Here is a 27,684-nt window from a genome sequence, read left to right on the forward strand (position 1 = left end):
AAACGGTGATCATAGATCAATTAGTTTCAGTATAAATCACACAAATAGGAAACATAAGGGGAATACAAAGACACTGAATTTCAAGAGCCAACTTCCCTAAACTACGATCCTTACTAGAAGATACTAAATGGGATAAAATCTTAGGAACAAGGAACATGGAGGAAAAATGGATATGCTTTAAGAGCATATTAAATAAGGGTATTAACCAGTGCATCCCAATGGGAAATTTAAAAAAAAGCGAACAAAAGTCCTGGGTGGCTTAACTCCAATGTAAGAGTGCATATAAAAGCAAAGGAGAAGGCCTTCAAAAAATACAAGGCTGAGGGATCATCATTCCAACTTTGCAAAGAATGCAACAAGAAATGCAAGGGTGCAATCAGGGCGGCTAAGATAGAACACGAAAGGCACCTAATGGAGGAGAGTAAAAAAAAAAATCCCAATTATTTAAGTACATAAATAGTAAGGGAGGTCAGATGATAGTGGTCCCATAAAGAATGATGAAGGAAATCTGGATACTAAGGATGGCGAGATGGCGAAGGTATTGAATTCATCTTTCTCCTTGGTCTTCACAAGGGAATGAGGGGGCTTCACTATCCAAAACCGCAATATTTATCCTCATGACATGTCACAGGAAGCACCCCCATGGCTAACAGAGGACAGATTTTGAATTTTAGACTTGAAAAACGTAACATTAATCACCGGAACCAGATTGCAGAGTGTCCTTAAGCGGTTCACGTCTATTTACAAGGGGCAGAATGGCCCTGCGCGAAACCCCATATCTGTACAGGGTTTCCTTTAAGAGCGGCCAGAGGGACCCGATGCACCTGGCCGGCTGTCGCAATTGCCATTGGCCATGCGTGATCGATCTCTAGCGTGAAGATTTGAGAGTGTAAACACACAAATCCCTGTGCTGTCAGAGGAGAGGAGACATGTTGGGAACACACGTTTAACCCCTTGATCGCCCTAGTGTTAACCACTTCCCTACCAGTGACATTTACACAGTAATCGGTGCATTTTTATAGCACTGACCGCTGTATAAATGTCAATGGTCCCAAAAATCTGTCAAGTGTCCTGATCTGTCAGTTGCAATACCACTAAAAATCAGATCACTGCCATTACCGGTAAAAAAAAAAAAAGCCATAAATCTCTCCCACAGTTTGTAGACACTATAACTTTTGCGCAAACAAATCAATATACGCTTTTTTTTTTTTTTTTTTTTTTTAAATATGTAGAAGAATATATATTGGCCTAAATTTATTTCAAAATTGCCGCTCTTTTTTTTATAGCGCAAAAAATGAAAACCTGAGAGGTGATCAAATGGCATGAAAAGAGAGCTCTATTTGTGAGGGGAAAAAAGGACGCAAATTGGGTACAGCATTGCATGACTGCGCAATTGCCAGTTAAAGCGACGCTGTACCAATTTGGAGAAAGTGCTCTGGTCAGGAAGGGGGTAAATATTCCGGGGCTGATGTGGTTAACCACTTCAAAACAGGGCACTTTCGCCCCTTCCTGCTCAGGGCAATTTTCAGCTTTCATCGCTGTCACGCTTTGAATGACAATTGCACGATCATGTCAACTTTTATAAATTTCTTCCCACAAATAAAGCTTTCTTTTGGTGGTATTTGATCACCTCTGGGTTTTTACTTTTTGATAAACTAAAAAAGACCAAAGTTTTTGAAAAAAATAAGATTTTCTTAGTTTTTGTCATAAAATTTTGTTTTCCCCTTCACTGATGGGCACTGATGAGGCGTCATTGATATGTAGAATTGATGGGCACTGACGGGCTACTGCTGGGCACTGTGGTGGGCACTTAAAGGATTTATTGGGGGAATGCCGGGCACTGATTGGTAACTTATTTTCACATCCGAGGGGGCTGTGCTGATAATAAATGTGCTGATTATCAGCACAGAACCCCCCCATCCCCCCCCCCGTCCACGTAAACCGACAAATGATGTTACTGGCACTTTCTGGTTGACGCTGTGATCAGTCACAGCTGATCACGTAGTAAGATGCCTCTGACAGAGGCTTCTTATCACAATCGGAGATCCGGGGTGTCAAACTGACATGCCACACTCGCGATCGCTGCGCTGTGTTCCCTCACGGGCGGGCATCGGCATGTTATCCTGCTGGACATCATATGCTGCCCAGCCAGGATAACAGAACCCGCCTGCCGTATGCAGAATGATGGCTGGGAAGTGATTAAGTAACACTCAGTCAAGTAATTGCCTAATTTTTACGAACACTCTACTGACTGGAATGGTACCAGCTGATTGGAGAAAAGCCAATGTAGCACCAATATTTAACCACTACAATACAGGGCACTTTCACCCCCTTCCTTCCCAGCCCAATTTTCAGCTTTCAGCGCTCTAGCGCTTTCAGTGACAATTGCGCAGTCATGCTACACTGTACCCAAATGAAATTGTTATCATTTTGTTCGCACAAATAGAGCTTTATTTTGGTGTTATTTATTCACGACTCCGTTTTTTTTTTTTTTGCGATATAAGCGCAAAAATAGCGGAAATTTGGAAAAAAAAACAATATTTTCTTTTTTCTATTTGAAAAGAAATCCAATAAAATCAAATTTTGTCATAAATTTAAGCCAAAATGTATTCTGCTACATGTTTTTGGTAAAAAAAATTCCGTTAAGTGTATAATAATTGGTTTGTGTGATCACGGACATATGTACGCAAATGATCATGTACATATGTGTGCAGGTGATCACGTACATATGTGTGCAGATAATCATTGGGACATGTGATTTTAGTGGGACATATGTGGGGGACATGTTTTTATTATTAGGGACATGTGTTTTTATTATTTGGGGACATGTGTGTTTTGGGGACATATGTGGGGACTGTTTGTACTGTGTGGTGTGTTGTGTGTTTACACTACACTGATGATCAGTGAGTAAAAAGCTGTAAAAAGCAGCCCATACTCACTGATCATCAGCCGGCTGCAGCGTTCTGCTCTCCTCTCCTCAGCGGTGACTTCCGTGTGAGGAGAGGAGAGCCGATTGCCTAGCAACCGGCTGTTTGTTTACATCACATGACGGCCGTGATTGGACACGGCCGTCATGTGATCAGGAGGGCCAATCACAGAGCCCTCCTGCCGATCTGAGATGTGCCGTGTCCGGGTGACACGAGCACATCGGGATCGCGCCGCTGCGCGAGCGCGATCCCGCTACTCCTGAAGGACGTTCCTGAACGGCCTATCAGGAGTAGACGGCTCCCACCCGGCCGTATATATGCATTGGCCGGGTGGGAAGTGGTTAAAAAAGGGCCAAGATACATCCCTGGCAATTACAGACCAGTTAGCATATTATCAATTGTATGTAAGATTTTGGAGGGGATAAGGGACTATATATACAAGTTTTTAGTAATAACAATGGTATCATTGGCAGTAATCAGCATGGATTCATGTAGAACCATTCTTACAAAACCAGTCTAACCTATGAGGAGGTGAGCTGCCATCTAGATAAAGGGAGGACCGTAGACATGGTGTATCTGGATTTTGCAAAAGCATTTGATACAGTTCTCCATAAACATTTACTGTACAAAGTAAGGTCCATTGGGTGAGTACATGGATCGAAAACCTGGCTACAGGGGCCAGTTCAGAGGATGGTGATAAATGGGGAGTATGCAGAATGGTCCAGGGTGGAAAGTGGGGTCCAACAGGGTTCTGTCCTGGGACCAATCCTATTTAATTTATTTATAAATGAACTGGAGGATGGTATAAACCGCTCAATCTCTGTGTTTGTGAATGATACTAAGCTAAGCAGGGCAATAACTTCTCTGCAGGATGTGGAAACCTTGAACAAAGTAATGGGATGGGCAACTACATGGCAAATGAGGTTTAATGTAGAAAAATAATAATAATGCATTTGGGTGGCAAAAATATGAATGCAATCTATACACTGGGGGGGGGGGGAGAACCTCTGTGGGGGAATCTAGGATGGAGAAGGACCTTGCGGGGTCCTAGTAAATGACAGACTCAGCAATGGCATGCAACGCCAAGCTGCTGAAAGCAAACAGAATATTGACATGATTTAAAAAGGGGATCAACTCCAGAGATAAAATAATTCTCCCACTCTACAAGACTCTGGTCCGGCTGCACCTAGAGTATGCCGCCCAGTTCTGGGCTCAAGTCCTCAGGAAGAATGTGCTGGAACTGGAGAGAGTCCAGAGAAGTGTAACAAAACTAATAAAGGTACTGGAGGACATTGGTTATGAGGAAAGGTTACGAGCGCTGAACTTGTTGAGAGGGGATATGATTTCAATGTACGAATACTGTAATGGTGACCCCCACAATAGCGTAGGCTTAATTGTAGCAAAAAGTGTGTTGTAAGGGTTTACAACCATTTTAAGGCATGCATGGCATTATAACCAGCCTGTTAATGACTTCCTGTGTCCCTCAAGGAAAGTTATTTTATGGCGAGTACAAAATTCCTTTTCCTCTGGTGGTTGGATTTGCACAAACATCAAGTACTTATAGCTTAACCTGTGTTTTTTTTTTTTTTTTTTTCTTTTTTATTAAGCTAGTCAAATGCACTTTAACAGGTTTTATATTCTTTTCTTTTAATTTCTTTTTCAGCATCACGTTTCAAAGTCCAGCCCACTTTCACAGAAAGCAATGAAATTATGCCTGAGTTCTTGACCTTTCTTGGTGCTTTACACTATGCCATCAATAAGGCTCATTCAGACACTTCTGACAACTTCAACATTGTTGTGGAGAAACATGTGCACTTGTATTTGAAAAGACGAGAAGATGGATCTTACAAACACAAAGATTTTAAGCTTCGACCCTATGAACAGGGTTGCGATGATAAGAAAACCTTGTTTGTAGCACCGAGAGAGAAGAGTGGGATACTTCGAGTTGTTGAAAGCTATCTGAAAGGATCAGATGCTTATACATTGCTAGTAAAGCGTGCAAAGGAACTGATCACGGAGACTAGACGGGTTCAGCAGTTCAGTCCCATCTCTGACTATGAACCCATGGAGGAGGATCATGATAATGAAACAAGCATTAGTCGAGCGACTCCACGTGAAGTGCTTCCCGATAATTCATTTTATGATCCAGACAAAGTGAATTCTTTGTTAAACCTAATTCAGACAAGGAAAAAGGGTAATTTGGAGACAGATGACACTGCAAACACTGGTGTGAAAAGAAAGCTGGAAACCAGTCCAGAGGCACAATGGAAACATCCAAAATATGAAGAATACGTGCATCAGAACAGTAAGTTTTAGCAAGATTACCCAAGATTATTGAAAGTGATCAGCTACCTAATGTAGTTTGAGATTTAAAAGCAATTCTAACTCCTTATTTCTCCATCAATTCTCAATGTGGTATGCAAAGGCAACACAAGGAATGGAGAGAAAAAAAAAACACCCCAGGCAGGTAGTGTGTGCTTGGACTTTATTACAGACATTTATATAGTGCTGGCAATTTTTGCAGCAGTTTGTATACATTTCTTAAAGTAGTTGTTAACCCACTATATACAATTTTCACCATCCTCTCTGTTTAAGAATGTAATCTGCCCATGTCTTTGTTTAAAAAATAAATAAATAAATGCATCTATATACCTGATTTTAGAGCGGCGTTCACGTGACCAGCCAGCTGAGAGAGAACCACTTTTCTTGGCCTGACAGCTGCAGCGGGGGGGGGGGAGGGGAAGAGGAAAGAGCCGGCCGGTCACGTGGGCAGCGCTCTGAAATTAGGTATATAGCTGCATTATTTTTCATAAGACAGACACGGGCAGATTACATTATTAAACCGAGGATGGAGTGAAAAATTATCTGTTTTTTTTTAGCAGCAGGAGGGGGGGCGGGCACAGACAGAGCTGACGGGGCGGGGGGGGTGGAGAGACAGAGGACAGTTGACGCAGCCGAGGCATGTAAACTGACCAAGGTAGGTGCCAGGGCACAGCAGCCATGATAAACTGTTTTCAGTTTACAGGAGGGAGGGGCAGGATCAGCCAGGTATTTCAGGTGTTATAGGGGGCCAAATTACACAGCACAAGCACTGTGCTGTATAACATGCTTTAAAGGGACAGGATCTTTGTTACCCAAAAAAACCTTTCATTTTACATCTATTTTAAGCCATATCAAGGCAAGATGAGATGGGTAGGACCATAGTAAATGGTTTAAATGGAACTCCACAGTTATCGGCTTCTGTTTTCTATAAGCAAAAGATCACTCTAAGGGATTTAGCCCAGTCAGACATGATTTAAAGTGGTAAAGTCACAGCAGAATTGAATTAAAAGGGTATGCTCTACTTAAATAGTAAGTAGCCTGTTATGTGGGACAATGCCACATCCTCAGGATGGGACCATATCTGCACAAAATCCTCAAACAAATATAAGGCTAATGAAAATTTAGGGGGTTGTTGGCAGCTTGTTTGAATGATTCCAATCTCCATATAGAAACAGTTGAAAAAGCAGTGCAAAGGGAAAGTCATTGAGGCCTTTAGGATTTTTAAATCGCCTAAGGCTAAAAGCTGACTGGTAGATGCAACAGGGACCTCAACATGGGCATATAGTGAGACTTCCAATTAGCTGTTTTAACAAACATAAAGTCTAAGACCCCTTTCACACTGGGGCGCTTTTCAGGCGTTTTTCAGGCGCTTTAGCGTTAAAAAAAGCGCCTGTAAAGCGCTTGAAAGAAGCCTCATCTGCAGTCCCAATGTGAAAGCCCAAGTGCTTTAAGAACCCTTTCACAATGTCAGTGCCCGAAAAACGCTCGTAAAGCGCCGCTTAACCACTTCAGGACCGCCGTATTGCCAATGTACGTCAACACAATGGCACAGGCAGGCACAATCACGTAGATGTACGTGCCTGCCTTCCAGCGGGTGGGGGGTCCGATCGGACCCCCTCCCGCTGGATACGACGGTCCGGTTCGGTCCAGGAGCGCTCCGTGATGAGGGGATGGCCGTTGGTTTTCGGCCACCCCCTCTGGATCGCTCCTGGCCAATGAGAAGCTTCCTCCCACTGTGTATTGTTTACACAGGAAGGAGGAAGTGATGTCATTCTCCTCGGGGCGGTCTTTTTGACCGGACTACGAGGAGAAGACTAATAGTAAGTGTGCACCAACACTACACTGACATGTAGGTACACACAGGCACACAAACCCCCCCCCCCCCGATCCCCCCCCGCCCCCCCTCCCCCCCAGTCACAGTGTCACTGATTGCATTGATCATTTCTTTACTGATCAATGCATTCAGTGTCAGTTGTGACAGTAAAAACTGTCAGGACAGTTAGTGTTAGGTCCAGGGTAGCCCCCTATCACCCCCCAATAAAGATTTAACCCCCTGATTGCCCCTAGAATTAACCCTTTCACCCCCTTTTGCCAGTGTCACTAAGCGATCATTTTTCTGATCGCTGCATTAGTGTCGCTACAGTCGCTAGGTAGCTAGTTATTTTTTTAGGTTCACCGCCAGGTTTTTATAGCGCTAGGTACCCCGATATACTACCCAATAATGGTTTTAACCCCCTGATTGCCGCTAGTTAACCCTTTCACCCCCTTTTGCCAGTGTCACTAAGCGATCATTTTTCTGATCGCTGCATGTGTCGCTAGGTAACTAGTTATTTTTTTAGGTTCACCGCCAGGTTTTTATAGCGCTAGGTACCCCGATATACTACCCAATAATGGTTTTAACCCCCTGATTGCCGCTAGTTAACCCTTTCACCCCCTTTTGCCAGTGTCACTAAGCGATCATTTTTCTGATCGCTGCATGTGTCGCTAGGTAACTAGTTATTTTTTTAGGTTCACCGCCAGGTTTTTATAGCGCTAGGTACCCCGATATACTACCCAATAATGGTTTTAACCCCCTGATTGCTGCTAGTTAACCCTTTCACCCCCTTTCACCAGCGATCACAGTATAAGTGTCACTGGTGACGCTGGTTAGCCAGTTAGTTATTTAGGTTCCCCGTCAGGTTTTTATATAGCGCCAGGGACCCCCATATACTACCTAATAAAAATTTGAACCCCCTGATTGCCCCTAGTTAACCCTTTCACCACTGATCACCGTATAAGTGTTACGGGTGACTCTGGTTAGTTTGTTTTTTATAGCATCAGGGCACCCACCATTTATTATCCAATAAAGGTTTAACCCCCTGATCACCCGGCGGGTGATATCAATTAGGTTTTAGGGTCAGGGTCTGCGTCGCCCCAGGCAGCGCTAGGTTAGTGCCAGTACCACTAACACCCACCCACACGCAAAGCATACACCTCCCGTAGTGCTATAGAATCTGAACAGATCAATATCTGATCTGATCAGATCTATACTAGCGTCCCCAGCAGTTTAGGGTTCCAAAAAAACGCATTGTTAGCGGGATCAGCCCAGGTACCTGCTAGCACCTGCGTTTTGCCCCTCTGCCCAGCCCACCCAAGTGCAGTATCGATCGATCGCTGTCACTTACAAAACACTAAACACATAACTGCAGCGATCGCAGAGTCAGGCCTGATCCCTGCCATCGCTAACAGGTTTTTTGGTAGCATTTTATATTTAAATCCGGAAGGCAGTGCTTGGTTTTCGGGTTCCGTACGTGGCTAGGCTCCCAAAAAGTCCCCCACATGTGGTATCCCCGTACTCGGGAGAAGCAGCAGAATTTATTTTGGGGTGTAATTTGACTTATGCCCATAGCATGTGTGAGCAATATATCATTTAGTGACAACTTTGTGCAAAAAAAAAAAAAAGTTTGTAATATTCCCGCAACTTTTGGCAAAATATAAAATATTCCATGGACTCAACATGCCTCTCAGTAAATAGCTTGGGGTGTCTACTTTCCAAAATGGGGTCATTTGGGGGGGTTTTGTGCTATTTTGGCATTTTATGGCCTTCGAAACTGTGATAGGTAGTGAGGAGTTAAATCAAAAATTTGCACCCTTAGAAATCCTGAAGGTGGTGATTGGTTTTCGGGGTGCCGTGCGCGACTAGACTCCCAAAAAGTCCCACACATGTGGTATCCCCATACTCGGGAGAAGTAGCGGAATATATTTTGGGGTGCAATTCCACATATAACCATGGCATGTGTGAGCAATATATCATTTAGTGACAACTTTTTGTAAAAAATTTTTATTTTTTTTGTCATTATTCAATCCTTTAGGACAAAAAAAATATTCAATGGGCTCAACATACCCATCAGCAATTTCCTTGGGGTGTCTACTTTCCAAAATGGGGTCATTTTGGGGGGATTTGTACTGCCCTGCCATTTTAGCACCTCAAGAAATGAGATCGGCAGTCATAAATTAAATGCTGTGTAAATTCCAGAAAATGTACTCTAGTTTGTAGACGCTATAACTTTTGCGCAAACCAAAAAATATACGCTTATTGACATTTTTTTTACTAAAGACATGTGGCTGAATAAATTTTGCCCTCAATGTATGACTAAAATTTAGTTTATTCGATTTTTCTTATAACAAAAAGAAGAAAATATCTTTTTTTTTTTTCAAAATTTTCGGTCTTTTTCCATTTATATCGCAAAAAAAAAAAAATCGCAGAGGCAATCAAATACCATCAAAAGAAAGCTCTATTTGTGGGAAGAAAAGGACGCAAATTTCGTTTGGGTGCAATATTGCATGACCGCGCAATTACCAGTTAAAGCAGCGCAGTGCGAAATTGCAAAAAGACCTCTGGTCCTTAAGGTGTTTATTGGTCCGGAGCTGAAGTGGTTAAACTAGCAGCGCTTTACCAGCGTTTTTCGAGCGTTATTGGGGCGCTTTTAACCCCTGCTAGTGGCCAAATAAAGGGTTAAAAGCGCCCACAAAACGCTGCTGCCAATAGCGTTTTTCTGGCGTTTTACAGGCGCTTCCCATTGATTTCAATGGGAAGGGCCGCTTTAGGAGCGTTGTATTCACCGCTCCAAAAGCGCTGCAAAGAAGCTGCTAGCAGGACTTTTTTTTAACGCCCTGCCAGCGCAGCGCCTTGGTGTGAAAGCACTCGGGCTTTTACATTGGGATTGCAGTTGCAGCTTCTTTCAGGCGCTTTTTTTAACGCTGAAGCGCCTGAAAAACGCCCCAGTATGAAAGGGATCTCGGTGTGAAAGCACTCGGGCTTTTACATTGGGATTGCAGTTGCGGCTTCTTTCAGGCGTATTTTTTAACGCTAAAGCGCATGAAAAACGCCTGAAAAACGCCCCAGTGTGAAAGGGGTCTAAGGCTTCATGTACATGGGGCGTTTTTACAACCTCTCCTGAACGATTTAACTTGACAGTAGCCCACGTTTTAAAATGTCCACATTTACATGCCGCGTTTAGCGGCGTTTTTGCACGTTTGCATTTAGAAGCGTTTTTTTAAATAGCCAAAAATGGCTGAAAATGAAACGTGAGTTACTGTGTTTAGCTGCGTTTGTCGCTTGAAATTCCTCTAAACTCAGCTTCTGAACCCATTTTTTGCTCTGCAAAAAAACCTCAGCTCAACTGCCTAGAAACGACTGTAAACGACGCTGTGTACATGTACTCATAAGATAACATAGAGGAGAGTTCAGGAACAGTTGACAAAAAATGCCCAACTGCTCCTCAGAGTATTGCCAGCTCTGTTGGATACAAGTTGGAGGGGATGTGCCACCAAGTGCAGCATCGCAAGGGGCTTTTGATTAAAAACACTTACAGGATAAAACAGAATAAGTTGCCTTTCACATCAGTTTTGATGTCCACCATTAGTCCCCTATCCTGCAGGTGCTGTTGGAAGCTTGTCCACGGTGGATTAATGTTGGGAGAATGGACCCTCTGTAGCAAACAGGGTGTGCATGCTGACCCACACTGGACACTCTGACGGACGCGGTGTCACCATAGAGGAAGAGAGAGGCTGGGTTAATGGGGATGACAGGCAGGTTACACGCTCAGAGCTCACTGCTCCTTCAAAGGCCTGGGGTGGTATTGCAGTCTGCTTGTATATGTAAGGTGGTGGGCGGGTATTCGGAGCGCTTGTGGACTACACCACCGAGCGCATCTTATAGCGAAATTATTCCTTAAGCCGTAAATATATAGAAGAGCTAGACCTCATATACAGTGCACGCAATAAAGAAAATTTACTAACAGCTTGTGGGACATAATGTTGAGAATGGACAAAAAAATAATAAAAGAAATAATAATGAAATAAATATAAAATTAATAAAAAAAAAATCATGATCCTGATTGTCTTAACAGGCAAAGAGACTTATTAATAACCAAAAACCCTATATGAAAATGCATATTGCAATACCTTATATTGTTAACGGGTTCATGAAATGGTAACATTAGTGTTGTTCTCTCATAATGTTACTATTTCATGAACCCGTTAACATTGGGTATTGCAATACGTATTTTCATGTAGGATTTTTGGTTAAGTCTTTCCCTGGTAAGACAATTGGGCCCATGCATTTTATTATTTTTATTTATTTTTATTTCCTTATATATTTTATTATACTTTTTTTGTCCATTATCGACCACATTATGTCCCACAAGCTGTTGGTATATTTTCTTTGAGTGCACTGCACATATTACCTCTATATGCCCACTGCCTATTATATGTATATGAAGTCTATCTCATCTATATATTTACTGCTTTTTATGGAATAATTTTACTACGAGATGCGCTGGGTGTAGTCCCACGAGCGCTCCGAATACCAGCCCACCACCCTACATATACAAGCAGACTGCAATACCACCCTAGGCCTTTGAAGGAGCAATGAGCTCCAAGCACGTAGCCTGTAAACCTGCCAATCAACCCAACCTTTCTCTTCCTCCCTGGTGACGCCATGTCCGCCGGAGTGTGCAGCGTGGGCCAGAGTGCATGCACTGTTTGCTACAGAGGGTCCATTCTCCCAACATTCATTCACCGTAGACCAGCTTCTGGTGGTGCCTGCAGGATAGAGGACTAATGGCGGACATCAACACTGATGTGAAAGGGAACTTGTTCTGTTTTATCCTGTAAGTATTTTTAATCTTTGGAATAAAAATTCCCCTTGTGATACAGCACTTGGTTGCGCTTCCCTTCCTTATTAACAAACATTACACAGACATATGTATACCCCAATGACTAGCATTATAAATGTCACTTTATACCTTCATGTGCAAGTACGTAACCTCAATGTGCAAATATATTTAAAAAATTATAGGGCGCATATAGTGTGCAACAAACATTTGCTGAAATGTCCAGAGAACACTCTGTTTTACTGAATCCATAAATTAAAATCCTTCAGTTTGCCAAATCCAGTGTACTTAATTTTTTCCTTAACAGCTTAAGGTCCGTCCCATAGCAGTTTTACTGCTATAGGGCAACTCTGTGCCGAATGTGTGCGTATATATACGTGATTTGGCTCTTCTGGGTAGGGGGCGCACATGAGTGCTGCTAACGACTTGCTCCCGCTGTGATCACAAATATTGTGGACTCTGTCACCTGGTGCCCGCCGTTCATCAAGCAGAGAGACAGAAAAGTGGTCTGCCTATGTAAGCAAGGCAGATTGCCATTCTGACAAAAGGGAAGGTGTGGATTCTGTCTCCCTGCAAAACAGGGACTAGGATCTATGTCAGGGATATGCAATTAGCGGTCCTCCAGCTGTTGCTAAACCATCATGCCTCTGGCTGTCATGCTTGTGGCTCTAAGAGTCTTGCTATGCCTCATGGGAATTGTAGTTCTGCAACAGCTGGAGGTCCGCTAATTGCATATCCCTGATCTGTCTTCCCTAGTAAAAGCGCCTCCCACAGTATAGTAAAACACTGGTTAGGCACTAACCCTTTGATCGCTCTAATGTTAACCCCCTTCTCAGCCAGTGTTCGTACAGTGACAGTGCATATTTTTTAGCACTGATCACTGTACACTGTATTGGTGTCTGGATGTCCGCCATATTGTAGTCCTGCTATAAGTCGCTGATGGCTGCCATTACTAGTTCAAAATAAATATCCCATAGTTTGTAAATGCTACAACTTTTGTGCAAATCAATCAATATACGCTTATTGGGATTTTCTTTTTACCAAAAATATGTAGCAGAATGCATATTGGCCTAAATTTATGAAGAAATTTGTTTTATTCCGTTTTTTTTTTTTTTTTTTTATTGGATAGGTTTTATAGCAGAATGTAAAATTATTATTTTTTTCAAAATTGTCAGTTTTTTTTTCTCTTTTATAGAGCAAAAATATAAAACCCAGTGGTAATCAAATACCACCAAAAGAAAGCTCTATTTGTGGGGGGAAAATGACATAAATTTTATTTAGGTACAGTGTTGCAGGACTGCGTAATACTAAATAAATAATGTTAAAGTAGCGCAATGCCGTATAGCAAAAAATGTAAGGAATCTTAGAGGGCAAGTGGTTAATCTCCAATTCACCACAAATCATGTACACACCCCAGTGGAATTTAAATCACCAGACCAATTAAACAAATTGATCTTAAAGCGCTTTTATTACAAACATTTGTCTTTTGACAGATAACCGCCAGCAACTCTCAAGAATGACATAAAACAAAATGAGGAACCATCGTAGTGTACCACATGTATTAACTACTTCAATTTAAGGCACTTACCCTCTTCCTGCCCAGGCCATTTTTCAGCTTTCAGCGCTGTCACACTTTGAATGACAATTGCGTGGCCATGCTACACTGTAACCATGTGAAATTTTTATCATTTTCTTCATAGAAACAGAGCTTTCTTTTGGTGGTATTTACTCACTTCTGTTTTTTTTTTTATGCAAAAAAAAACGAAATTTTGAAAAAAAAAAGAAGTTTTTCTTAGTTTGTCAGTAAATTTTGTAAATAAGTAATTTTTTGCCTTCACTGATGGGCACTGATTAGGTGGCATTGATGAGGAGGTATGAATATGCTGCACTTATGGGCGCAGGTGAAACTGGGCATTGGGTGGCATTGATAGGCAGCAGTGATGGCCAGGACTGACTGGCATCACTAATGGGTACTGATTGCTTACACTTGTGGGCACTCAGTGGTGGGCACACTGCTGGCACTGGGTGCTTTATTGTAATCAGGGCACTGATTATCAGTGCCTTCATTACATACCTAGCTGTCCCCTGTGAGGAGATGCTGTTGATCGGCTCTCCTCACCTTACACTCTGCGTGAGGTGAGGAGAGACGATTACTGGCATCTCCGTGTTTACATGTGACTGGCTGTGATTGGACACAGCCTATAACATAGTTAAAGGGCCGTGACTCCCTAGAGATCGGGGTCGTGCCATGTCCTAGCAACATGGCGTAAGCGCCACGCTGGTCGTTCTGGGCGTGGTCGTATAACATCCACCCAAAACGAGAGCCGCCCTGCTGTCATTTGACGGTGGGTGGGCGGCAAGTGGTTAAAGAGACGCCCAGGCCTGTTTTTTCATGGGCTCCAGCTTGTAAAAGAGCAGTGTGAACAGCAAACAGAGCTTTTGCAATGTGTTTGACGAGCTTTGAGCAGCTTTTTCTAAGCCTTTATAGTGATTGTAAAGGCTTTGTTATTTTTATAGAAAAAAAACAGGATTTGCACAGAGTAGCTGAGATCCTCCTCTTCTTGGGTGCCTCTTCTGCACGCCTGGCCCCTCCCTCCCTGTTGAGTGCCCCCACAGCAAACCTCTTGCTATGGGGGCAGCTGAGCCACAGCTCCCTGTGTCCAGACATGGAGCTGCGGTTCGGTACTGCCCCCTCTCTTCTGATCAGGAGTTAGTCTCGGTGGGCCGAGACACTCGTTGACATCCCTGGAAAGAGATGGGGTTCGGGTAAGTATTAGGGAGGCTGATTGGAGCTGCTGCACAGAGGAGGCTTTTTATTTTAATGCATTAAGGTAACAAACCTTCTGACTTTGCAACCCCTTTAAAGTGCCCTTCAGCTCCTGTTTGGAAATGTTATACACAGATCATAATGGGAGTGCTGATTGTCACTTTAAGCAAGCTGCTAGCAGGCTTTCAACAAGCTTCAGGTAGTGCTGAAGCCTACTAGTAGCTGGTTTAAAGTGACAGCTAGCACTCCCATTAGGATCACTTCAGCATTTACAAACTGGAGTAAAATGGTACTTTAAAAGCTTCAAAGCTTGCTGAAAGGTCTGCAAATGCTTTGTATTAGTTGCTGTTCACACTCTCTTCAAGCACAGCTGAAGCCTGCGTGATACAGGCCTTAAAATAAAGTGCTATTCCAGTACCTAGGGTAAAATGCCTGCAATGGTTTGGTCTGAAAGAGTGCCCAGAGCTGCTCCAGTGCTTGTGACATTACTGTGCTCTTCTCCATAGGAGCGTGGTGACCTCATTGTGCGTAAGCTCTGCTTAAGATTTCAGCAAATCTTTGTTGCACAGTATATGCATTCTTTTTTGGAGTACAGATTATGTATTCGCATGTTGATATATTTTTGCACTATAGGGTAGAATTTACACATTTGCAGTGCAGGAATAAAAAATGTGAAATGTGACATTTAATACGAATATTTATACTTGGTGCTTTAACAAAGTGCTCTAACTGATGTGTGTGTGTGTACTACCATGTTCCATTGGTTCAGTTTTGTGTGGCCTGTGTGTGAATGCTCTGGAATAACTGGCATGTTTCCTTTCTCAAAGGTCACGATCCAGAGGAATCTGCACATTCTTTAATATCTGCTCTTGGTGGACAGGATACAGATCTGAGACAGGAGAATGAAGAGGAAATTGCTTCAGAGCGGCTGTTGGCTGATGCAGAGTATTGTAAAGGATTGTTTGAAAAACTTTCGAATTCTGGCCTATTGGACCCAAAGAATTTGTTGCCTATTCAAAATGCAGTCAGTGTTGAAACTTCAAACTTGGACTTGGTGGGATTGGCTAGCGATGCTCCTACTGGTGTGGAACCTATTGTAACTGTCCCGGACATTGGTACACCTTATATTGAAAGCACTTATGTGGAATCCCAAAGTGAGACTGTACCAGAGAGCGTTGCAACACCCGCTGCTCCCGTTGCCGACATTGCCCAGGTACAGAACATGGACGATGGGAGTGATCCACTGCCAGTTGAGGATATGATTCAGGCAAGTAAAGTTTAGGGCTACTTTACATTTTTGAACTGATCTGTTACAGTGGGTGTAGAAAAGAATTTCTCCCCTTTTTAAAACCACATTTTGTTGCTTCACAGCCTGAAATTAAGATAGGCCGTTTGTTTTATCCAGCTGTATTTACTAGTGCAACTTATAATATCCAAGTAAAAGACAACACCAACATGTTAGAAAGAAAAAAAAATCTATCAAAAACAGTTGGCAAAGGATCACCCCCATGTGTCCAGTATTTTTTTGAACCACATTTTGCTTTAATTACAGCCTTTAGTATGTTGGGATATGTCTATGCTAACTTTAACATCTAGACTTTGCAATATTTGCTGACTCTTCTGCTTTAGTACAGTTATGTTTGATGGTGAATATTTGTGGACTGCAGTCTTAGTCATTCCACAGATTGTCAATGGGGTTTAAGTCTGGGCCCTGACTAGGCCATGCAAGAACATTCACCTTTTTTCTCCAGTCATCTTCCAGGATGGCAGGCCTGAGAGATGACTGGTCCACCTGACAGGAAACACAATCAACAACAAGTTTAAAAGTCCCCACCCCTCCCTCAGACCCTCAGTTCTTGATTGTGTTTCCCACAGATGACAGCGAAACCAAGTTTCTCCTTTTATTTTTTTTATGGAGAGGTCTGGGACCTCGTTTTTTCCTAGAGAGGATTATCCTTGTTTGTGGGGCTCAGCGGACAGGGTCTGCCTTTCTCCCTTGCAACCCCCAGAGACACCTGTGGGAGATGGTCCTCGCTTAAGGTCTCCTTTAGGAGCCCTGTTTGCAGCTTCGTGGGACAGGGGAGTTGTCCTAAACGTGCTGCTCCCCATTTGTGTTTGCCTACCTTGAGCGACTGTTCGTTGGTGGTAAGCTGCATTCCTCCAGTGCTGAACGCGGTGGCGTGCGTTCCAGCTCTACGGCGCAGGTCCGGAAGTCCGGATGCATCACTTCCGGCCATCAGATTTTCGGATGGAGGCTGGGAGGTCTGGACGCATTGGCATGCGTTCCAACTGCACGGCGCAGGTCTGGAAGAGGCCGTACGTCACTTCCGGCCGACGGACCTCCTAAAGATGGCGCCGACCGGCGGGAATATTCAAACGGCAGAGGCTGCAGTGAAGCACCCCGGCTACTGTTTGTGAAAACGCCGTTTACCTTGCAGCACTTTCAAAGGCAAACAGGGGAACGCTCAGGACTGTGCCTTAACCCAGCGATTCTGCAGGGCAGCTAAAATCGTCATGGAACTGGAAGGTCCGTCTGAGCAGACAGCTATTGAGGTCGCCACAGGGGGTGAGTGATCCAGCTGTGTTTTGAGGGGCGGGGTACTCTGAGGTAGACTCCCTTGGCCCTTTTTAGACTTGAGTAGCTAATTGTTAAATTTCCTATTTTCCAGGGACTGAAGGCTCTGCCCAGGGGTCAGCCTGTAGGTCTAAAGGAAAGGCTACTTCAAAGTCCAAACGCTGTGGTTATTGTAATGCTAAATTAGCACAGGACCACAGCAAACCTTTCTGCGATAGATGTATCTTTAAACTCGCAGGCAGGGAGACCGCTCAGGTCGTGAAGGAATGTAGGTCTTACAGTCTGAAATGTTAGCCACCCTTCAATCTTTTCAAACTACTCTAGTGAAGAGCCAGGATGAGAGTCCCTCTGAGAGAGAGGTTCCTCACCCACAAGAAGATTTTTCCACATCCTATACGGAGAGCCAGAGGCCTCCCTATTGTCTGAGATGAGGAAGGTCAGGTCCCAGAAGTTACTTCTGGGGAGGATTCGGACCAGGATAGCCAGGGGGAGGCAAAACCTGGGGGTTTTTTTGTTCTCAAGTGAGGACATGGAGGGTCTTTTAAAGGCCATTTACACCTCGGAGGATATCCAGGTCCCCTCTGCCCAAGTTTCAGCACAGAACAGGGTGTATAGGGGCCTAGGAAGGTTGCAGGCCAGAACCTTTCCCATCCACCAGTCTCTGAAGGAGATAGTCCTCAGAGAGTGGAAGGAACCTGAACGTAAACTTCTCAGACTGAAAGCTTGGAAAAGAAGGTGTCCCTTTAAGTGTGAGGAGGAGGAAAGATTTTTTAAAACCCTTCGTTTGGATGCAGCCCTGGCACAGGTGTCCAAGAGGTCGGATTTATCCTTTGAAGATTCTGGAAATATCCAAGATCAGATGGATAAGAAATCTGAGACTTTACTAAAAGGGCCTGGGAGGCGAATGCGGCAGCAATGGCGCCGGCCCTAGTTTCCGCCTGTGTAGCCAGAAATACAGACACCTGGCTTGGCAAATTAATAGATCACGTCTCTCGGGGTGAGGAGACTAAAGATATTTTAGAATCACTGGAGGTAATCAGTCGAGCAGTAGCGTATGTGGCAGATGCAGCGGTGGAGACTGTTAGGACCACAGCTAAGACAGCAGCACTCTTAAACTCCGCCAGGAGGGCCCTATGGGTAAAGACCTGGGATGGAGATTTCACTTCCAAATCCCGCTTCTGTGGCATTCCCTTTGAGGGTTCCCTGTTGTTTGGGTCAGGCTTGGATCAGGTTTTGTCCCGATCTACTGAAAAGGGAAAGAAGTTCCCGGTAAAACCCAAGAGGGAAAGGGGTAAGAAATTTTTTCGAGGCCCCCACTCAAGGATTCATCATAAAGGGAAAGTTGAACAAAGGAAGAGGTGGAATCTTGGAAAAGGAAAGGATAAGAGTACAATTCTTTTTTCCAGTTCCGGAACCTCTCAGAGGGTAAATGACGCCACCATAAGAGTGGGCGCAAGACTCAGCAACTTCCTTCCCCATTGGAAAAGGATTACGCAGAGTCCATATATTTTAAATCTCTTAGAAGTAGGGTACAGACTGGAATTCCAAAGTCTTCCCCCACAGAATTTTCTAATTACCTTTCCTCCCAGGGACCCAGCCAGGGCAGCGGGTTTACTGGAAAATTTAAAGGAGCTGGCAGAGCAAGGAGCCATTGCTCCAGTACCAGCCAGTCAATTAGCCCAGGGTTTTTACTCACACGTATTTGTGGTTCCAAAACCCTCAGGCAGATTTCGTTTAATAATAAATCTGAGAGCACTAAACCGTTACTTACTTCAGAAGAGGTTCAGGATGGAAAGTATTTACTCAGTAAGAAAACATCTTCAGGCAGGAGTTTTTATGGTCACTCTGGACCTGAATGACGCGTATTTACATGTACCCATTGCTCCCGAGCATCAGAGATACCTACGTTTCGCAGTCCACATACAGCAGAGAGTAGAACACTGGCAGTTCAGAGCTCTTCCCTTTGGGCTGGCGGCAAGCCCAAGGGTATTCACAATAGTGATGGCCGAGGTCGTAGCATAGCTACACCTACAGGGCATAAGGTTAATACCCTACCTAGACGACTTGCTAATCTACAGTTTGGATCAGAAGCAAACAGTGATAGACAGAGACATCGTGTTAGAGGTTCTGGAAACCTTGGGCTGGTTGGTCAGCCGGGAGAAGTCCTTACTGACACCTTCTCAGTCCAAACTATACCTAGGCTACCTGTTAGATTCACAGGCACAGAAGGTGTTCTTGCCAGCGGAAAAGGTAGTGAAGGTCCAGAATGCGGTTGTCACCCTTCTCGAAAGAAGAGAAGCCTCTCTGAGATATATAATGAGACTGCTGGGCCTCATGACGGCCTGCATACCGGCAGTAACCTGATTTGGTGAAAGGTCGCCCCTGGGCCCGGGTAAACCCATTAGTCTTGACCACGGACTCCAGCGCTTGGGGCTGGGGGGCTCATCTGGTAGACCAGTATGCCCAAGCGTCTTGGAACCACAGCCAAGCCAGGGAATCCTCCAATTTCAGGGAGCTCCTGGCAGTAGGCAAGGCCCTAGGCTATTTCCAACAGCAGATGCAGGACAGAGAGGTTCAGGTCCTCTCGAACAACCAGGTCACGGTGGCATACTTAAATCACCAAGGAGGGACAAGGTCTGGCAAACTGAGGGGGTTAGCGCAGCAAATCCTTGGGGAAGCAGAAAGGAAGGTCCTTTCACTGTCAGCGGTTCATATAAAAGGCTCACTCAATCTACAGGCAGATTTCTTAAGCAGACAGCCCATCCTTCAGGGGAATGGGGATTGAGCAAAGAAATCTTCTTCCTGGTTTGCAGACATTTCGGCAAGCCAGAAATAGATTTATTCGCTTCCCGGAGGAATGCGAAGGTCAGCAGATTTTTTTCCCTTTTACAAGGATCAAGAAGCAGAAGGGATAGACGCTCTTGTACAGGTGTGGAATTTCAGGCTGGCTTATGCCTTTCCCCCACTGGTACTCCTTCCCAGAGTCCTACAGAAGTTAACCTACTCAAGGACAGACCTGGTGCTAATAGCACCCTGGTGGCCCAAGAGGGTTTGGTTTCCCACCATTCAGAGTCTCTCGGTAGCTCCCCCGCTGCATCTGCCGGGGCAACGAGACCTGCTCAGTCAGGGTCCAGTCTTTCACCCCGACCCGGGACGTCTCTCTCTGACAGCATGGCTATTGAGAGGGAAATACTCCGTGACAGGGGCTGTTCGGAGAGAGTGATAGACACTCTTCTCCTCAGTAGGAAAGGCGTCACCAGAAAAATTTATGCAGAAGTCTGGAAAGTTTTCTCCCATTGGCTGCAGTCTAAGGAGGGGGTTCTCCAGATGATACCTACCATCCTAGACTTTCTTCAAGAGGGGGTGGACCAGGGTTTGACAGTCAGCACCCTCAAAGTCCAGGTGGCAGCCCTGTCCATGTTTTTTGATAGGAAGCTAGGACAGGAGCCGCTGATAAAAAGATTTTTGTTGGCCAGGGAAAGGGTAGTTCCAGTTAGGTTGGTCAGTTGCCCTCCATGGGACCTGTCCTTGGTATTAGATGCCCTAACAAGGGGGCCTTTTGAGCCAGTGGCTCAAATTTCTGTTAAACTTTTATCATTTAAGTTGGCCTTCCTTCTGGCTATCACTACGGCCAGAAGGGTGGGTGATATACAGGCTCTTTCGATTAAAGAGCCGTGTTTTGCGCATCCTAGAGGATAGGGTAATCCTCACTCAGGATCCTCTTTATTTGCCAAAGGTGGCTTCGTTATTTCACAGAACACTGGAGATTATTCTCCCGTCTTTTTGCCAGAATCCCAAGAATAAGGAAGAGGAAAGGTTCCATTTCTTAGATGTCAGGCGTTGTCTCCTAGTTTATTTGGAAAGAGTGAAAGACTTTAGGAGATCCAGTCACTTATTGATCACCTTCTCAGGGAAGAGAAAGGGTCTACAAACTTCTAAGACAACGATAGCTAGATGGGTTAGACAAACCATATCTATTGCTTATAGGCAGGCAGGTAAACCAGTACCAACCCGCCTTAAGGCGCATTCAACCAGATCCCTGGCGACCTCCTGGGCAGAAAGGGCAGGCGCCTCAATCGACCAGATCTGCAGAGCAGCAACATGGACGAGCCATAGAACTTTTCTGAGGCACTACAGAGTGTTGTCCCCTCAGGATTTGGCATTTGGCAGGAAGGTCCTACAAGCGGTTGTCCCGCCCTAAAAGTAGGCCTGAACTTCTTGCTTATCCTCTCAGGTGTGCCGTCCTGGAAGATGACTGGAGAAAATGACCAGTTACACTTACCGGTAACGTCTTTTCTAGGAAATCTTCCAGGACAGCAGGCCTACTTCCCTACCCTTGTTTTATTGGTGTGGTATATTGATTCCTCACAGAATGTTCCCTCTGACACCGGTGTGGGCTTTTCTTTACCATAACTGAGGGTCTGAGGGAGGGGTGGGGACTTTTAAACTTGTTGTTGATTGTGTTTCCTGTCAGGTGGACCAGTCATCTCTCAGGCCTGCCGTCCTGGAAGATTTCCTAGAAAAGACGTTACCGGTAAGTGTAACTGGTCATTTTCGCCTTTAACCACCTTGTGGTCATTTTTGCAGTGTGCTTTTGGGTCAGTCATGTTTGAAGGTAAACCGTCTTCGTATGGACAACATTATGGTGGAGGGCAACAGATTTTCTCCAAGAATTTACTGGTATTTTGCCCCATCTATTTTTCCTTCTATCCTGACAAGTCCTCCAGTCTGCTGCAGAGAAACACCCACATAACAGGATATTACCACCTCCATGCTTTACTGTAGGAATGGTGTTATTTGGATGGTGAGCTGTATTGGATTTCCACCAGATATATCTTTTGGTGTTGATGCCAAATCAATTTTAGTCACATCTGACCATAACACATTTTTCCATGTAGCCTCAATCTTCAAGGTGCATTTTGCCAAAGCTCAGTCGTGACTGAATGTGACCTTTCTTGAGGAGTGGCTTTTTTTCTAGCAACCCTCCCATATAAGCCACATTTGTGGAGAATGTGTGATATTGATGTCACATGGACACAATGACAACTCTTGTCATAAATTCCTGCAACTGCTTCACAGTTGCTGTAGGCTTCTTGGTAGCCCCTCTGATCAGTTTCCTCTCCTTTCTTCCAGTTTGGAGCGAAATCCTGATCCAGAGAGGATCTGTTGTATCAAATACCTTCCACTTATTAACCCTTTGGCGCCAGCGCCTCCCTGGCATTTAAGGGTCTTCAGATCATATGACTCTTGGAACAGCAGGTTTTGGATTGTTGCATGCAAATATGCAGCCGCTCTGCGCCAAGGCCCACCCACCAAGAGTCCGTATATTTGCATGCTGTCTGCGCCAACCGGTTAACCTCCCTGGCGATACGATTATTTAAGATTTTAGGTGCTGAAAGCGGTACAATTATTTTGCTTGGAAATTTGGCGTTTTATATTGTAGTCATGTAATTCTTAGGAATAACTCACTTAAATCTGTCCAAACCGGAGTCTAGACAACCCGGGTATGATAAAGTTTGAAAAATGAAATCATTAATTATAATATAAATAACTATAATTATACCAAATAATACAACAATAATAAAAAATATTCAATAATGTAATCAAATCAAAAACACTGAAATTTGCTCAGTTGTAGAATTGTCACTGTCATTACTTTTCAGTATTTGATGACGGATCTCCCCACCAATCACTATCGATCAATTCTGCGAGTGATTCCAATTCATTATCGCTGTTTTCTAGCTGGTCTAAAACCATTTTTGATGTAAAGGGACAGTTTTGGTTGCTATGGACAATCTCCAGTTTCCAGGCATAAAGAACAGTTTTTATATTCTAAAACTGCATGCAGGACACTGGACAGACCACTAGGGACAAAGGGGATGTGAAATAATTACAGCAATGTCAGTGCTCGACAAAACCCGGTAGCCAGGTCGCATTGGCGACTAGAATCAGCGACCTTGCGCCTGGGGCAGCATAGCTGGGGGTATCCCGTCTCCGTGGACCCCCCCCGCGCGATCGCGTTGGGCCGCGCCGCAGGCGGCCGGTAATTGAGCCCCCGGCTTTGAGGCCTTCTGTGATCCTATGGTTCCTTCTGGAATCTGGCGCCCTCTTTTAGTGGACGTTGGAATTACAACCAACAATGCTAATGGGCCAGTCTTTCTCCATCCCTTTACTTAGAACCCCTAAACAAAACAAAAAAAAAAATAATATATATATATATATATATATATATATATATATATATATATATATATAATTTTTTTTTTTTTATTATTTATTCTAACACCCTAGAGAGTAAAATGGTGGTCGTGGCAATACTGTCTGTCACACCATATTTGCACAGCGGACTTACAAGCGCACTTTTTTTGGGGGAAAAAAATTTATTTAATAAAAAAAAAAAACAACAGTAAAGTTAGCCCAATTTTTTTTTTTTTTTATATTGTGAAAGATAATGTTACGCCGAGTAAATCGATACCCAACATGTCACGCTTCAACATTGCGCCCGCTCATGGAATGGCGACAAACTTTTACCCTTTAAAATCTCCATAGGCAACGTTTAAAAAATTCTTCAGGTTGCACGTTTTGAGTTACAGAGGAGGTCTGGGGCTAGAATTATTGCTCTTACTCTACCGATCGCAGCGATACCTCACATGTGTGGTTTGAACACCACTTTCATATATGCGTTCGCTTCTGCACGCAAGCTTGGCAAGACAGGGCGCATTTAAAACAATTTTTTTTTTCTTATTTTAACTTTTATTTTTATTTTTTTCACTGTTCTTTTAAAAAAAAAAAAAATGTGTGTCACTTTTATTCCTATTACAAGGAATGTAAAAATCCCTTGTAATAGAAAAAAGCATGACAGGTCCTCTTTTTATATATGAGATCTGGGGTCAGAGAGACCTCACATCTCATATTTACACTAAAATGCAATTTAAAAATGTCCCTCTAAGAGCTATGGGCAATGACTTGGAGACAGGTGGGGGGCTGGGGGCTATCTTCCCCTCACTCGTCTCCATGTCAGGCAAGGGACAGGTCCAGATCGCCGTCACGGACCTGGCTCCTAACTTTTTTAGCTGGCTCCTAGATTCCAAGCAAATTTGTCAACCCCTGAGCAATGTAATCTGTAAGATAACTTTATACTGTATGTAATGTGTGTGGTTTAACTATTTGAATTTGGCGCCGCTCTCAGCCCCTATGCGTTGCAACACTCGCAGGGAACGGAGCCCGGCAATGTGATCGAGCGGAGGGCGGCTCACTCGCACAGAGAGGGGGGGGGGCATCACTGGATCCAGGGGACAAGGTAAGTAAGCTCTCCCTGGATTCAGCGAAACGATCCCGAGTCTGGCACGGGGTTACCGCTAATAGTACAAAATTTTCACCCCAAAATTTCACCCAAAATTTTCAACTACAAGGAGCTGAAATGCTCCGGGAAAACTTTCCATGCTGAACTAATTAAAATGACCACAGCTGATCATTCGAAAGTCAAATGACTTTGTGTGCAATTGTAGGTGATTAGCTGATTGAGTTTGCAAGTAATTTTTGGGAGGGGTGTGATCCTTTTTCCAACTCAGTTATTCTGCGGTTGAATTTTTTATATATTTTTTGGTATGTTGGTGTTATGTCTTTCACCTGGATGTTCTAAGCTTCACTGAGTAAATACACCTGCAAAGTAACAAAATGTGAATATTTTAAAGGGGGGTGATTCTTTTCTATACTCACTGTAGTTTTATGCTTTCTGTTCCCAATTGTAACAGAACTATAAAACTGTACAATTTGAACAAAACCATAAATGGTTTGTATTTGTACTTGCACTTCTCATTTCTTTGTGTTGGCTTTTGAGTACTAGGAAGCTAATGCTTTATAAGATGTTGTTATGTTTAGGCCACAGATTCATAGAGCAGGCTTTTCCAATGCCTACTTGTATCCTTGGACTACATACAGATTACTCCAGGGGCCCCAAAACCTTGGGGCTTTATTGGGAAATACAGACCACAGAATATATGGACAAACTCTGGCTTGCTTTCTTTAGGCAATCAAGGCTGCCAAACCTATAATTTTTGGACTGTTTAACATTAGGTCAGGTTTTCTTAACTTTTTTTTTTTTTACCCTGAGGGAACCCCAGCTAAAATTGATACCTTCCAGTTTATGGTAGAGGTCGACTGATATATCGGCCGATATTTGCAATTTTTTAATCGGCATTTGTGCTGATAAAAAAGGCCGATTGGAACTACAGTGCGACTTGCAAATGACTTCTGTAAGACCCCTTTCACACCACGCCGCCCATAGCGTCGGCGGTAAAACGCTGCTATTTTTAGCGGTGCATTTCGGCCGCTAGCGGGACGCTTTTACCCCCCCCCCCCCCCGCTAGTGGCCGAGAAAGGGTTAAAACCGCCGGCAATATGCTGCAATAGTGGCGTTTTGCTGGTGGTATTACAGCGCTGCCCCATTGATTTCAATGGGGAGCAGCGGTGGAGGAGCGGTAAACACACCGCTATGGTATATAAGAATGATCAGTACAATGTAGATATATATGCAACATAATGTTGCTGTGCATTCAGCAGATTAAACTAGATAAAACTAGAGCAATGCTGCGTCTAGGATCGTGAAGTTTCTTTTTGTTTTTTGGACTGTAGACCTTAATATAAACATTTACTAACTGGCATGTCAGTCTGGATGTCGCACCACTTCCTCACACTCCAAGCTCCTAATATTTCCTCCCCCATATGCCCCTTCTACGGGCTTTTCTGTCAAGATCAATGACACTATTATCAACATGTCCCCCCCGCATGCCAGGATTCTAGGTGCTATCCTGGACTTTGAGTTCTCTTTTCAGCCACAAATCCAATCACTACCTCCGCAAGATCTCCAAAATGCTTTCCTTCCTAACCAATGCTACCACAAAGCTGCCAATTCACTCCCTGGTCATCTCTGGTCATCTCTCAACTAATGCAACTTTCTCATCACCTGTACAATAGGCTATTCCCCCTTTAGTCCATCATGAGTGCTACTGCCAGACTCGTCCACCTCACCAACCGTTCCCTGGCTGCTGCCCCCCTCTGCCAATCCCTCCACTGGCTTCCGCTCACCCAACGAATTTAATTCAAAATACTAAAAAATGCATACAAAGTCATCCACAAATCTTCCTTACATCAACCTGGACTCAAAAACCAACCATATATCCCCAAGATCTCCTGCACTGTATCCCCCTTGTCACCTCCTCCTATACCTACCTCCAGGACTTCTCATGAGCCTCTCCCATCTACTGGAATTCCCTACCCCAATCTGTCCGACTATATCCTACTCTTTCCACTTTTAGGCAAACCCTGAAAACCTTTCCTTTTTTATCCTGCCTCCACCTAACTAATTTTACCTTTTGTATCACTTGGCCCTCCCTTTTAGAGTCTATTCACACAGAGGCAACTTTAGATCAAACTTGAAGTTGCCCCAAGTCGCCTCAAATCATGCGACATGATAAAATCAATTCAAGTGAATGAGAGCTGTCTTAATGCACATTACTAAAGTCGCTCCGACTTCAGAAAAGGTTCCTGTACTACTTCTAGGCGACTTGTACCCAATGATTTCAATGGCAGTTGCCTCCAATTCGGATCCCCTGTTTTAACTGAAGCAACTTTCCAGGAAGTAAAAATAGTTTTCTAGGCAAACCCCTCCCTCCCTCAGAGCTGATTATGTGATTGGCCACTGGCAAAGTCCCCTGTCCTGAAGGCAACTTCAAGTTGCATTGCTAGTTGCCCCAAGTCGTGTCCAAGTTGCCTCCCAAAGTCACGCTGGAAGTCGTGTTGCACCTGTGTGAATGGACTCTTAGATTGAAAGCACTGAGCAGGGCCCTCTGATTCCTCCTGTATTGTAACTGTTCTGTCTTGTAAAGTGCTGCACAAACTGTTGGTGCTATATAAATCCTATATATTAATAATAATTTATGCTATTACAGCAGAAAGCAAGCCTACAGAGAGAGATGTTTGGCTACCACTGCCCAGAGCTGACATCTAAATGTAAATTATGGGGTTGATTTACTAAAATTGGGGAGTGCAAAATCCGGTGAAGCTCTGTATATTAGCCAATCGGCTTCCAGTTTTTTTTTTTTTTTTTTGGTCAAAGCTTAGTTAAACAAGCTGACATTAAAAGCTGCTTTCCATGTGCAGCTGCACCAGATTTTGCATTCTCCAGTTTTAATAAATGAACCCCATAGTATAACCAGCAGTACTGCAGGTTACACATAAATGGTTTACATGCTTGCCATAATGAAGTCATGCATTCATTGTGCTGCGCATGTGCAGAATGAAATCTGCCTCCAGTTGTTTAGAATTGGCCGAGGTCATTCAGTGCATACGCCGCCTCCACATGAGTGACTCATTCAAGGCTGACATGTAAACATTAGTGTGTAATCAGCAGTGGCAGCGCTGCTGTCTGCACATTGT

At 43.9% G+C, this 27,684-nt stretch overlaps 1 protein-coding gene across 8 annotated transcripts in view; it reads left to right on the forward strand.

The window, feature by feature from the left end:
* The window catches only part of TASOR (transcription activation suppressor), a 129,614-nt gene that overhangs the window by 51,556 nt on the left and 50,374 nt on the right, over positions 1–27,684 (forward strand). For 6 of the 8 annotated variants that reach the window (XR_013262311.1, XM_077452041.1, XM_077452042.1 and 3 more), the window contains exons 14-15: positions 4,591–5,232; positions 15,500–15,939. Coding sequence is in view for 7 of the 8 variants with exons in the window: in XM_077452041.1 (XP_077308167.1) it covers positions 4,591–5,232; positions 15,500–15,939 (1,082 nt within the window). In the remaining variant the exon portion in view is untranslated. The remainder of the gene's footprint in view (positions 1–4,590; positions 5,233–15,499; positions 15,940–27,684) is intronic. The other 2 variants (XM_077452037.1, XM_077452039.1) reach the window with 1 other exon arrangement.

This window comes from Lithobates pipiens, unplaced genomic scaffold (genome assembly GCF_037356315.1).
Source record: "Lithobates pipiens isolate NorthernLeopardFrog02 unplaced genomic scaffold, aLitPip1_a1.2 Scaffold_23, whole genome shotgun sequence".
Taxonomy (NCBI): Eukaryota; Metazoa; Chordata; class Amphibia; order Anura; family Ranidae; genus Lithobates; species Lithobates pipiens.